The sequence below is a fragment of the Copidosoma floridanum genome, unplaced genomic scaffold, assembly GCF_036245765.1.
Source record: "Copidosoma floridanum isolate Cflo_tuat_1 unplaced genomic scaffold, Cflo_Japanese_pri ptg000022l, whole genome shotgun sequence".
NCBI classification, from domain to species: domain Eukaryota; kingdom Metazoa; phylum Arthropoda; class Insecta; order Hymenoptera; family Encyrtidae; genus Copidosoma; species Copidosoma floridanum.
Window position 1 is genome coordinate 2,906,385 of NW_028321899.1, and position 13,436 is coordinate 2,919,820.

Consider the following 13,436-nt stretch of genomic DNA (forward strand, 5'->3'; position numbering starts at 1 on the left):
TATTTTTCCATTTACTGGTACAGCAAGCAAACCATTATCAAAAAAAGAGCCTCGAACCGAAAAAAGCCTTTCCTTCTTTTTACTATTCCTATTTATTAATTTTAAAAAAAAAGTTATTTACTGTAGCATCATAATCACCTTATCATTTGTTGTGTTGATCAAAATTAGAAACTGCTGGGCTAGTGTCAAAAATTACTGGAAGACCTAAGTGTTTAATTGTCTCGTATACAGTAATAATTTTTTATATTCAAAAGATAAAGGAAGTGAGATTCCCCAAAAACTTATGATAAAGATATTACATGACAAAACGGTCTATCTATATATCTAATTCAAGGAATTTATTGAGTCCTTGTATAGATTTAATTTTCAGCTACGTATAAAAAATATTTTTTTTTGTTGGGCATCTAATAAACAGTTAGTATGAAATTAAGATTATTTGAAAAATAAAGATTTAGGCTTAATGAACATAGTTATTTCAACTACAATAATAAAAAATTAGTACGTATCTTGTTTTTGTCATTTTCATTTAATGTTGTGATAATGTAAAATTATTTCACTACGACATGAAAAATTAATTCTAAAGTATGTCATACTTGTAAATTTTGTTATCACTGATGTCACTCCAGAATATCATCCCAGTCCGAAAAACAAAATCAAATGCAGTAACTATTTTTGTATTATTAATGATAGATGTTACTTCTCTTCGATCCAAAGCAATTTTACGGATATCGTACCATCGTGCAAATAATAAACTTGCATGACCTTCAGAAGCTTTACAACGTGTTGTATTTTTGGGGTCCATTAAATAACCTGTTACGCAGTTACACCTGAAGGCTCCTTTTTCATTTACACAAAGTTGTGAGCATGTTCCAACATTCAGGCACTCGTTAACATCTAGGAAATAAAAATTGAATGATGACACTTTTTCACATTTTATTATAAAATCACAAGTATTGTACATAATTTAAGAGCTATAAAAATTATTATTAAATTTAAGTTGTTAACTTGATAATATGTTTAGCAATGAGTAGTTTACGCTCGCTTAAGAGTTTTACAGAATACACTAACAAGTAACTTGTTAGTCTTAAGTTAAATTTCGTTTAAATTTCTAGTAAATTCAATTTAATATACATATGTATGAAATTTGCAAATATTATCGAGCTAGATAATAACTTCAATTCCAACGAAAAGACAGCATCGGACTGCTACACAATGTTGATCTGCATATAAAGTTATAAGAATTAATAGGATAGATGAAAATTTCTTTCTTCTAACTCAGCTAATAAACTGCATATAAAATTTTTTTGTTATGGTTGTTTATTAATTCTGTCACGTGTGACAACAATTTTAATTTTTAATTCGACTGTTGACGTCATATCATACAATAACATTAGATTAAAAGGTTTTTTTCTAAGACACTTAACAAGAGTATTAAGAATCATGTTAATAATTGTTATATCTCTGATGCTCACGGAAATAGTTGTTATTCTATGATCTAGGGTTTCAAATAATACATATTATTGCTCATATCTTATAAGATCTATCTGTTTTCTGTAAAATAACAAGACACTTTTTTTTCTTATAAGGAACTTAAAAACTGTTAAGATAGTAAATAGTTATTCTTCACTGTAGTCATATTGAATTTTTATACGTGACTATCTTTAGTTATTTAGAACTATTAATATATTGCAGGCCATGAATTAGTTGTTTATATTTTCAACTCTTTTAGAAAACAACAAAACTGCATTTAAAGATTTCATGTACACATTTGAAGTGAATACTTACATGATTGAAGTGAAGTTTTTTTATGTCATACACTATATGAAAAAAGAGAAGTCGTGTGGTTTTTCTAACAATTAATCACAATGATTACCCATTCTTCGCTTGTAATAACAAATGTTTCACCATGATTTGTATAATTATCATCCTATAAATCTCACACACAGATATGAAGGTTATGTTATATCTTAATATTGTGAAAAAAGGTTCATTCCTATCACAGCAAACTGAACCTATTATTACTTGTATGTTTATATAAGCATCCTCTCATTTATATATGAACTACATTAATTGTAAGTACCCACGTACTAAACGTCGTTACCCATTGCAACGCTCTGAGGGGTAACGTCATACAGCTCTCACGGCTCACTACTGCTGCTACTTTTACGTCTCGTATTATCGTTCTACGGTTTTTTTTTTTTTTTTACGTTATACTTGTACAGGCGTTTTCTGCGCTACAGAGTAAATGACCTTGAGAAAATTCGTATTAGAAGTAAGCTATTTCTACTTCTTCCCCTTGCCCCACGCACGACGCTCTGCCTTACCTAACCTTGCCCTAATCATAAGATCACTACATCACAGCACTTCCCGGCAAGGCACGCAAGTGGATATCTGAAGGAACCAAATTTTAATTTTTATTAAATTGCACTCCCTTATTATTTACCCCCTTCTCTCGGAAAGTCAATACGTACACTTTCGAACATTCTACACTCATTACCACGAGCAATTATAATAGTATAAAACCTCTTACTCTTTTTTTACTGTGGTTGGTACATTACTTTTAATGTAAATATTTATTTACTGATGGTTAATTAAATTGGCTAAACTATAAATCATATTCGTTACTTAGTAACTTAAACGCTCAAATTGCTTTTAAACTATAAAAATTTTTTTCTTAACAATAGCCTTTCTATGTATTAATAAACGGTTACTTAACTTTTTTTTATAATTGGGCATTTTTTAATGCAAATAATTTTGTCGACTTTTTTTTAACTTTTTTTTTAGTCAATTATTTATTTACTATCCTGAACTAAAATTAAAGATTTGTATTTCTTATTTTTATAATCACAAGCCAATCAAGTTATTTTAAGAATGTAATCCAAATGAAACGAATTTTAAATCCTTGCAGGGTTAATGTAAAGCGTCTTTATATAACTTCATTTTATAATCTCAAACCGTCAGTTATCTGTATCCTATAATTATGTTTATTACATTTTTAATATATGCTAACGATAAAGTGTAAATCACACATTTGATAAAATATAAAATTAAAAATGAATTTTTAACAAAACTAGTTAGATTATATTTTTTAACCCTTCTTTTAGAGAAGTATTGTGGGTGTCGTATACGGACTAATTGTAAGAATGAATGTGTCAGTGTATGTAACAGATACAAAGGCGATGTTATAAATGTTATTAAAGGCAGTAGTTAGTTTTAATTAATCAGGAAATTTGATGAAAGCAGGAATCTTCAAACTGGCCAGTCTAGTAGATTGGCAGCACGTCGTGCCATATCTACAGTTTGTTCTTATTTTATCCACGTGACTTCATTATTACAACTATTTCCTTATGGTGTATATAAATATTTATAAAAACCGCATTTGATTAACATTTGTACACTTACTCCAACAATAGTTGCACTTAATAACATTTTTGGACATAATATCGTTTTATAAGAGGCATGTATATCATTATGTATTGTCTACCGTATAGTTTCATAGAAATATAACTTTATACTTGGATATGCAAGCACTAATTGTTTACTGGCTTCTTGTTATAGTGCTTTGCATCCTTGTCTGTTGACAGGAATCCCTGTGAACACTTATCACTCAGCACAAGAAAAGCATAAGGGACGAAATGGAAAGGGGGAACATTGATGTATTGACTGAGTTCTAACTGAGCCTTTACGCATTAACACCAGAACTATGTCCTGCAAATCTCATTTTTACATTGTCTCTAACGAAAAAGAAATATGTAATGGTTCTTTAAAATCAACAGAAAAGGCACCATGACTGCACTTGAACGGTCATCTATGTAAGTACTGACTACATTGAATGTTATTTCAGTACAATGGTTGATGAGACTGCAGCTCCACCACTCTGCCATTTTGATATTTTATAACTACAGTCAGTATATAATTTGTATCCGATTTTTGAAACTTAAAGATAAATAATTTCTATCTTCACATATATTTTTCAACAGCTTCTTTAGTTCTATTATTATAGTATGAACTCTATTCGTTTGTTTCATAGTTAGTCTTAAATTATATATGATCCTTTTATTTTTAATGTTTTGTCGTAAAGACTTTTATTTCTCTGCCATTCCTTTAATAAATAATCTTTCTTCTCTTTTTTCTCTTGATGCGTTGTATGGACAACTTACAGATAACTCTAACGAAATTTTAAAGAAAGCTATTTCAGCCTGATTCAGAAGGGGGGAGACAGTTTAATGGACATTTTCGCACAGTGATCCACAAACTTACTATCTTTCGCCTTTGATATTTTTTCGATTGTACTGTAAGGTAGACAAAAGTTACTTATCGTGATACTGCATTGTTTGTGCGCAACGTATTTAAGTACATATAATGTGTCTTTTAAGACATAGCCAATGCCATTTGATTTTGTTTTCTGTATCTCTCTTTGCTTTTTATTTGCGCTGGTATGCCTTTCAAAGTTTCGTGTCACACTTTCCTTTTGACTTTTCTGACAGTGTGTGCTTGCCATAGTTTAACATCTTATGCAACCGTAAGCAGACATCATAGTCACAGTATTGGTTGCCTGAAAGTATTAACGCTGATAAGACTGTTTTAGATTTTCAGTGCTTGAAGATCCTTCAAAACCACTTGATGTCTTGTTTTTAGCTTCATCTATATTTGTAACATCCATTGACGTTGAATTTTTTTCTGCAGACCTTTCTATTTTACTATTTTTAGCTAGGGTTACACTTTCAACGTTGGAATAAAGAATTTCTTTTTCGTTTTTATTATAGCCGGTTGTATCACGTAAGCAGAAGTTACAGTCATCATGGTGATTGTTAGGCTTGTACCAAATAGTTGGTTCAATAGTAACCTCTCTTTTTATTTTATCCCATCTCATCAGCATGATTTTACAAACATTACAAATCGATTGACGTACCCAAAATTTGTCTTGGTTTCTCATCGGTTGCTTATGACATTCCAAATATCTCTGTTTTGCCCAGTCATTTATAGACCTATGAAAATTCTCTGTCTTAAAGTTTCTACAAACATTACAAAACTTTTCTACTTCATTTGCACAAGATGTTCTATGAGTTTTCTTTGTCGTAGACAACGTTGTTCTCTACAGTTCTCAACAGTTTCTTAATATAATGTATTTGAAATACTAATTTACTTTAATGCTTTATACGAACTTACATTTTATACATAAACGAATTCGTAAGAAATGTTTAACTGAAACTTGAAAAAGTATATTTAATGCATCGTTAAAATTAATATAATTTTTCTACAAAAAAAATTGTTAACTTGACCAAGAGTCATTAAATTACTAGTAATACAACTTTCAAGTGATTTTATAACACCACATGCAAGTTTAAATATATAGTGAACATGAAGTTTTTATAATATGTACTTCAGCAGTAAGTATGTACTAAAATATTAGATCACATTTTTATCGATCTTGCTGTACATAAAAAGATACAATAAAAAAAAACTGTAAATATTGCTGTATGAGAAAATCAATGAATATGAATTTAATAATTATGTATTGCGGTTATTAATTTATTTTTGAACTATGAAAACGATCTAAGAAATTATGCCACCTCTTTATGTAATATGTAATATTACTTTATGTAAGATGTAATATTAATAACCGAATTTGTTAGTAAATAAGAATTTATTAAGAAAATATTTAAGGTGTAAGCTTTTAATTATAACTTTTTAAATAAAAATTCACAGGTTTATCATTTTTCAATATCAGTTACATTAGTTCTGGCACCATAAATTAAGAGGTTATTGGTTTAAATTTTCAATATTAAGTTTTAATGCGTTAAAAACTGAATGGTTTACAGAATAATAAAGGGTATAAATCCAAGTTGTGTATATGAGCCGCTTACATTTTGAGCTCATTAAAGCTCAGCCTATACAAACCAAACCAAAAAGTATTAAAAGTAGATTTTCTTGCGGTATGCATAATCTAATCATTTAAAAGTAATTAATGATAACCTCGCTATTTCCAGAGATAGTTTGACTAGCCTGAGCGTGGCTTGATAGGGGTGGTTTCTAGGGATTACATGTGCTTGCAACAGGTAGGTTAGCAAGTCGGCGAGTTAGCCTACATATGGTGTAAGATTAAATTTCAAGAAAAAAGAGACTTACATCAAGAAAAACACGTAACTTAACTCATTTTTCCTAGGGTCAGGTGGGTTAGCCTGCTTGAAGTTCAGTAGGGATGGTTTTTGGGCGTAAGAGTAGGTGGGTATTGGTGGGTGAGAAGTTTACTGAGTTAGCTTGCTTGTGGTGTCAGGTTTAAAAAAAAAAAAAGACTTGTTTTAAAAAATATAGGAACTAACCCGCATTTCCAAGAGATAGGTGAGTTAACCTGCTTGTGATTTAGTAGGGATCGTGTCTACTGGCCAAGGGGTGGATACGGGTAGCTTGATGTCGATTGGTAGTTTAAGGGGTTCAGTCAGTTGGCCCACGTATGGTGAGACAAAATTTTCAGAAAAATAAGACTCATTTGAAGAAAAGTAGTATTTATCTGTATTACGTCTATGGTCTCAATTGATTCTCAGGTGTAAGGAAACTCACAATCATGAAAACTCCAAAATACGGTATCTTAGCGAAAAAAACATATTTGAGACTCAACGCCATTTAAGAGAGGAAGTTTACTTGTTTAATATAGTAACCTTTATTTAAAAAGAAAAGAAAAATAATTTGTGAGTCTATACAACCTCAAAACTAGGCAAAAACGGTACCTTCTGCACATTTAGGTTAGGATGTCTCAGAAACCTGATATGATAAAGAAATTCTGAGGCCAGATTCAGATTAAGTGCATCAACGATTTGAATTTTATAAAAAAAATTAGTATTGTCTAGAAGTGTGACGTAAGCACATACAATAACAATTTTGCTTTTGATGAGACCTATATTTATTGTTGTTCATTAAAACTACTTAAACAGTACAGATTAAAATTAAGATGTACATTACAATGTACAGTACTAAAACCAAATCAAAAGACAAACTAAACAAAAATGTATTTTTACGAGAAAAAATAGTGAAGTATCAAAACAGTTTAATTTTTTAATTTCAATACATTTAAGTTATTTTTGAGAAAGTCTAACCAGTGTAGATTTTAATAGTATGTAGTTTTCACTTCTATGCTTTTTCATTAAAACTGAATAAAGTATAATAAGAAAATTATTATGACATCATTGGTTTACTGACCGGGATATTACTTAACGATAAAATGAAATTGAGTGGAACGCAACTCGACCTTAGGATAAAATCATCGTAAGTGCCACTTAACAATAGAAGTCATTAGTATTATCTTCAAAGACGCAACTTGACCACAGAAATCTGTCAGTGACTAAAGAAAAGCATGTCTACAATTAAGCACTCATAAAAAACACTAATCACTGTTAAGCCACATTTCGACAAACTTTCTCTCTCTTTTTTTTAGCTGCAGTTTGACTTTCGTGGGTACTCATATCCCTTATTTATGTTTAAAGGTCTGCTACTTAACATGTTTCGTTACTTTTTGACAGCAGTTTTGCTTAAGCTTGTCTTGGTTTATCTTATATGTTTGCCTTATCCAAAATGTGGATCAAAGAATCTGTATTAAATTTTTTGTGAAGAACAAAAAAAACCATGTGTGGGTCACAGGACCTATGACAGATGTGAAACCTTAAATAATATGTTACTGAACTCAGTAGTATTTAATTGCTTATGATGAAAAAAGTAGCTCGCAACTTAACCGCCTGTGATCACCCAAAAAGAAAAGACCTGATCCAGCCACTAGCAGAATCGGAAAAACCAAAAGAAAGGAGCTTTACTAATAACACATCAATATTAAGCTCATTGAATGCTCGCTGAAAGTCCACGAAAAGTAGTAACGTGGCATCACCCGCATCCATGGATACTTTAATCTCATCGACAAGATTGATCAATGCAGTATGAATACTATGGTGCCTACGAAAACCCGACTACTGGGGCCACAGCAGCCTATTAGACTCCATGAATTCCGAAATTTGCTTGAGTGCCACTGCCTCGAGGAGCTTCGACGGCGCGCGTGTCACGCAAATGGTCTGAAAATAATTCAACTCAGAGGATTGCTTCACCTCAGGTAGAGGGATCACCAGTGCTCTCTTCCACATGGTCAGGAATAAACCCGACTAAAGAGAATAATCAAATATATTTAGCAGGATTAGAGTGATAAAAGACATGGCAAGCTTCAACATCTGCAATTTAATCTCATCTACATCACAAGAATTGGTCTTGGATCCACTAAATATCTCAAGAATACTCAACTCAGTAATATGGTCAAAAAAAAAAAACGATCCTCAAGTGGCATATCGCATGACCAGCCAGCAAAGGCACCAGTCACCAACGAAGCACCCACAAAGTGTTGATTAAGAGCGTCCCCATCGAGCGCAATGACAGGTGATGCACTCGCGCTCGATGATGCTCCAATATCATGAAGACATCTTTACATATCCATAGGACACATACAGGACAAAAGCCTATCTCTGTTGTAAGCGTAAAGCGCATTCCTGGATAGTACCTGCACCCTATTACGCAGACGACGAAAAACCATCCCATGAATATCACGCCTGGTTCTCTGATACTAACTTCACTCCTTATTGCGAGCCCGAATGAGAGAACGAATCTCATCCATCATCCATAGGCAAGGGTGGCGCTGAGGAATTAACGTATGAAAAGGAGCATGGATGTTGAAAAGGTTTGTAAGATCAGTCGTAAGAAACTCGATCTTCTCGTCCACATGATACATTCGAGCAAAAGACTGCCAATCAACCAACACAAGGTCACGCTTAAAATCGTTCAGAACAAGGTCCTTAAACGAGTGGGATACAATGGGCTGAGATTTAAACACCGGAAGAGGACACCGGATTTCTAATAAAATAACATCATACCTCTCGATACCAGGTGCATTAAACTGGACACTTCTCTCAGAGAGAGAGAGAGAGAGAGAGAGAGAGCGCACGAGAGCAGACGATCAATGGCTCTATTTTACTTACATCTACAGGTATTGCCAAAATACCTTTTTAATTTTTTTCCTCAATTTTTGAGCTTGTCGAAACAAAACAAAAAGTGCTTATTAATAGAAAATTTTTCGCCCTACACGCTGATATTTTTATTTTTTCTGTACATAAAACTGTTGAAAGAAATGAGCAAAATGAACTTTAAAATATAATTTTACACAGTTTTAACGTTTAAAGACCATTAAAAAATAATTATAACTTTTTCTTTTAAGATCAACGGGATAAAGGACTAGCAATCCTAAAGATGTTCGAATGTAAGCTCGATTCTCGGAGTCAGTAAAACTTAAAAATTTTATTCAGACATTCATAATATATTATATATATTCGTATGTGTACGTGTATGCTACGTATACAATACATGTATAATATTGAATAATTATATACTTTTTTATATAGCTATAATAATACGGGTAGTACACTTTACAAAATGAGAGAGGTGGCAGTAAGCATGTAAAGAAAGAGACAGAGAGCCAAGCTGACCCAAGTTTAACCAAAGATTTACCCTGTTTTTCAATTCCTTTTACTCTCTTATTTGCACACTGTTCCTGTACAACATACTATGTATGCAATGTATATCTATATATTTCTTGTAACGCTTTTACGATTACCACGCATCTCTCATGTTTACTCGCCTTGCTCACGCGCGCCTATGGATGTTTCACATTAAAAAAGTGTGCAGACAAGTTGCGAGACAAGACAGTGTGGAACTGTATCTATAGTATCTTATGGTGAAAAACACGTGGGAGATAAACTAGATACTTGCTTTGCTAGGGCTTTAACTACACACTTGGAAGGAGCGCCATTCTTCAATTTCTTTTGGCGTATATTATAACAGATACTTTCTATCTCGTTTATAATTAAAATAATAAAATTTCTTCTTAAGTTTTTCTTATTGCGAATAAATAATTACCTTAAATTATAAACTACAATAACGTTCAATGGTGGTACTATCAAATTTTGTACTTCTAAAAAAAACAAAACGACGTTTCAGCCGTTTGGACAATGTCCCGGCCCTCATAAGGTACACAAATCTATGAGTACAAAAAAAAAAATTCTTCATAATACAAATTTCGGTAAACACAATGAACACAAATAAAGTAAAGTGTATAATATACCTCTGACTCTTACGAAAGGGATTTAAAATCGTAATGTAGTCATAGTTTTAAGTTTAGTTGCTTTTATACCCTGCACATACACAAATGACATAGTATACGCACATAATACAATCAAATAAGAATTGCAAACAGTTCTTTGTACGACACACGTAAACGGATCATGTTTTCCTAATACTATAAATGGAAGGGGCCCTCAAATTATGGACATCAAGTTAGTCTCCTTCCTCAATTAACTTAACAAGGACTTATAACAATTTTTTAATTTCCTGTAGTTTGGTGTCCATTAATATTATTATAAAAATAATTTATGTTCAACAATCTAAAAGAAAGTCACTTTTTGTAATTTTTTTCTGTGTCTCAAATTGTTAATCCTGAAAAAAAAAGTCGGATATACATTCAATCCTATGCTATCATAGTACAGACGTATCCTTTTTATTTTCTATGTCCCTTTTATGTTCTGCCATTCCTAATTTTACGGCTCTTAATGTTTGACCAACATAACAGCAGTTGCAATTCGCACATGGTATGTGGTTAATGCCATTATTTTTATCGAGCGGCTCGGTTACATCTTTCCAAGTAAAAAGATCGAATTTAGATTATTTAAACTGTGTACAATACCAATGTTAAGCTTCTCACAAAAATATTTAATAGGACCGTGCAAGTGGGCAATGTACGGTGATGATAAAGTTAGTTTGTAATTATTATTGTTTTTATTGCAATTGTTAATTATGTTTATGTTTTTAAGGTATTGATTTTTTTGTTTCAAAATTTATGAATGAACTTTTGAGGATAGTTGTTAGCTAGTAAAAATTTATCAATAAATTTTAAATTATCATCATAAAATTAAGTGTCTGCTCATTTAATGGAAAAGTGTACTGATGTGTAAATGATACCTATTTTATGTTATATTGGATGGTGGAGCAGAAAATTTAAGTATCGGCCTAAATGTGTGGATTTTTGGTACCAGATAGTTAGTACTGTGTTCTTTTGTTGAATGATAATTTTTTAATCTAAGAAACTGATGCAGTTGTTGTTGCATGTTCCTAATCAGGAAATTGGAAAGAAACTTTAAAAAACTATAAGTAGGTGAATTTTGTGTCGAGGCAATGATACAGATAGAAAAGTCTTTTTTGTGTATTTTTATCAGTCCATAGCATTTAGATAAGTTTTTTTCATGAATATCGTTATTAAACTTATTTAATTCATTAAAAATACCATATTGACCTCACTTGTTTACAAAATTATTTGTTTCTTCAATTAATTCCTTTCAAGGACAATTTTCTAGCTGTAAATAATATTTATCATCACTTAATAATTCATCTACTTAAGTACATCCCACAATGTACTAACAAACTTAATTATGTTACGACTTTGAGTTTCCGATCGAACGAAAAAGATAAATGAGCTATATCTTAATTGCGTAAATTAATTTCAACTAACGAAATTTTGGACTTATACACAAAAACTTATTTTTTATAAAATAAAATTGAATTAACTAAGGAAAAAATATTAAGTCATAGCTGTAAATTGTATGTAATGAATTTATTTACTGATTATTATGAATGAAAATTAAATAGCATTTTTCATGATTATCGTTACAAGTTAAATAAAAAGTTTGAAGCCCTTTTCTCTCATCAAAAATCCGAGCGTAAAGGTGTATACGATACACTTCCAGCTATAAGTATCAGTGATCCTGACCTGATTAGGTGTCCTGCATTTGTTAACAATGACGGTATGAGTGAAATAAAAGAAAACTGGCTATGTAACTTTTTGAACACACTGCTGTCAGATTGTGTCTCAAGCGTATGAGAATTTGGCAACAAATTTAATTTTGTTCCTTCTGTTAATGAATGAGATTATTTTCATCTTTTTAAGAATATTGAGCATTCATTGAAACATTCTGAAAAATTTGAGACTGTTGAAAAAAAACTACTTTATATTATTGGTATAACAATAGACATAATAAATCTACTTGTCTTTCTTTAAATAATGGTAATCTCTAAGACAATTTAAAGCAAACGCGAGTCATTCTGAAGAATAATGAATACATTTGAGTTATTAAGGCAGACAAAGGTACTATCACTGTTGTCATTGACAAAGAAACTTACATTAATATAGTAGAAGAATTACTTAGTGATAATAAGTATTATTAGCAGCTTGAAAATAACTTTTTAAAGTAATTAATTAAAGATGCAAAGAATTTCGTAACCAAGTGACATTATTACGATATTTTTGACGAATTAAATAAGTTTTATAACGATATTCATAAAAAAAAGTTATTTAAATGCTACTGACTGATTAAAATACACAAAAAAGACTGTCCTATCCGTATCATTGCCTTAACAGTTAATCCACCTACATATATTTTTTCAACATTTCTTTCCAATTTTTCGATTAAGAATATTCTGCTGGCGAAGTCACACGTTAAAAATTCTTAGCTAATCTTATTATTACCGTATATTCCTCACTTGCACGGTTCTATTAAATATTTTTGTAAGAAGCTTCACATTGGTCTTGTATACAATTCAAACAATAAATTAAATTCGATCTTTTTACTTGCAAATGATGTAACCGAGCCGTTTGATACAATGATTTCGTTTACCACATACCATGTGCAAATTGCAACTGCTGTTATGTCAGTCAAACATTAAGAGCTGTAAAACTAGGAATTGCAGAACTTAAAAAGACGTAGAGAAAGAAAAGGATACATCTGTACTATTACATTATAGCATCGAATTTACAAACAACTTCGATTTTGATAAAATAAAAATTTTTAATACAGAACTAAATCGAAAAAAGCACTTTTATCCTGTATGTTAAATATACATTATTTCAATAATAATATTGTTATGTCGGTGTGACGTAACATTTGAGTTTAAGTTTTCGATTAATAACTCGGAACACACGCTGGGAACGTTAATGGGACATCAAGCTAAGGGGACAGTTCTATCTAACGACGTGATATTTGCAAAGGGGCTACGATTGTTTTAATACAACTTGAAGCGATCATTATGCTCATTATTTCGTCCACAATCCCGACGATGACAGCACCGTTACGAGAAAAGGATTTTGTTACTCGCAACCGGGCTTGAATGTATTAATACCGTCGCGAGTACTGATTTTCGCTTGATTCTGTTAGTTCTTGCTCCAGTAGTACCACTACCGTGGCCGATAGTAGCGTGCACGAAAAATAAGTTAACAATTGTCAAAGGTCCTCGGGTACCAATACCGTGGCAGATATTGGTGTGCACGTAAACAACTTTTAATGATTTTCAAGGATCCTCGGGTA

The 13,436-nt window shown here is 31.5% G+C and overlaps 1 protein-coding gene across 1 annotated transcript in view; it reads right to left on the reverse strand.

The window, feature by feature from the left end:
• Positions 1-13,436, reverse strand: part of LOC149374067 (low-density lipoprotein receptor-related protein 2-like) — a 645,855-nt gene that overhangs the window by 341,409 nt on the left and 291,010 nt on the right. Inside the window, exon 5 of the mRNA XM_089594970.1 lies at positions 594-894. Coding sequence (XP_089451096.1) covers positions 594-894 — 301 coding nt within the window. The remainder of the gene's footprint in view (positions 1-593; positions 895-13,436) is intronic.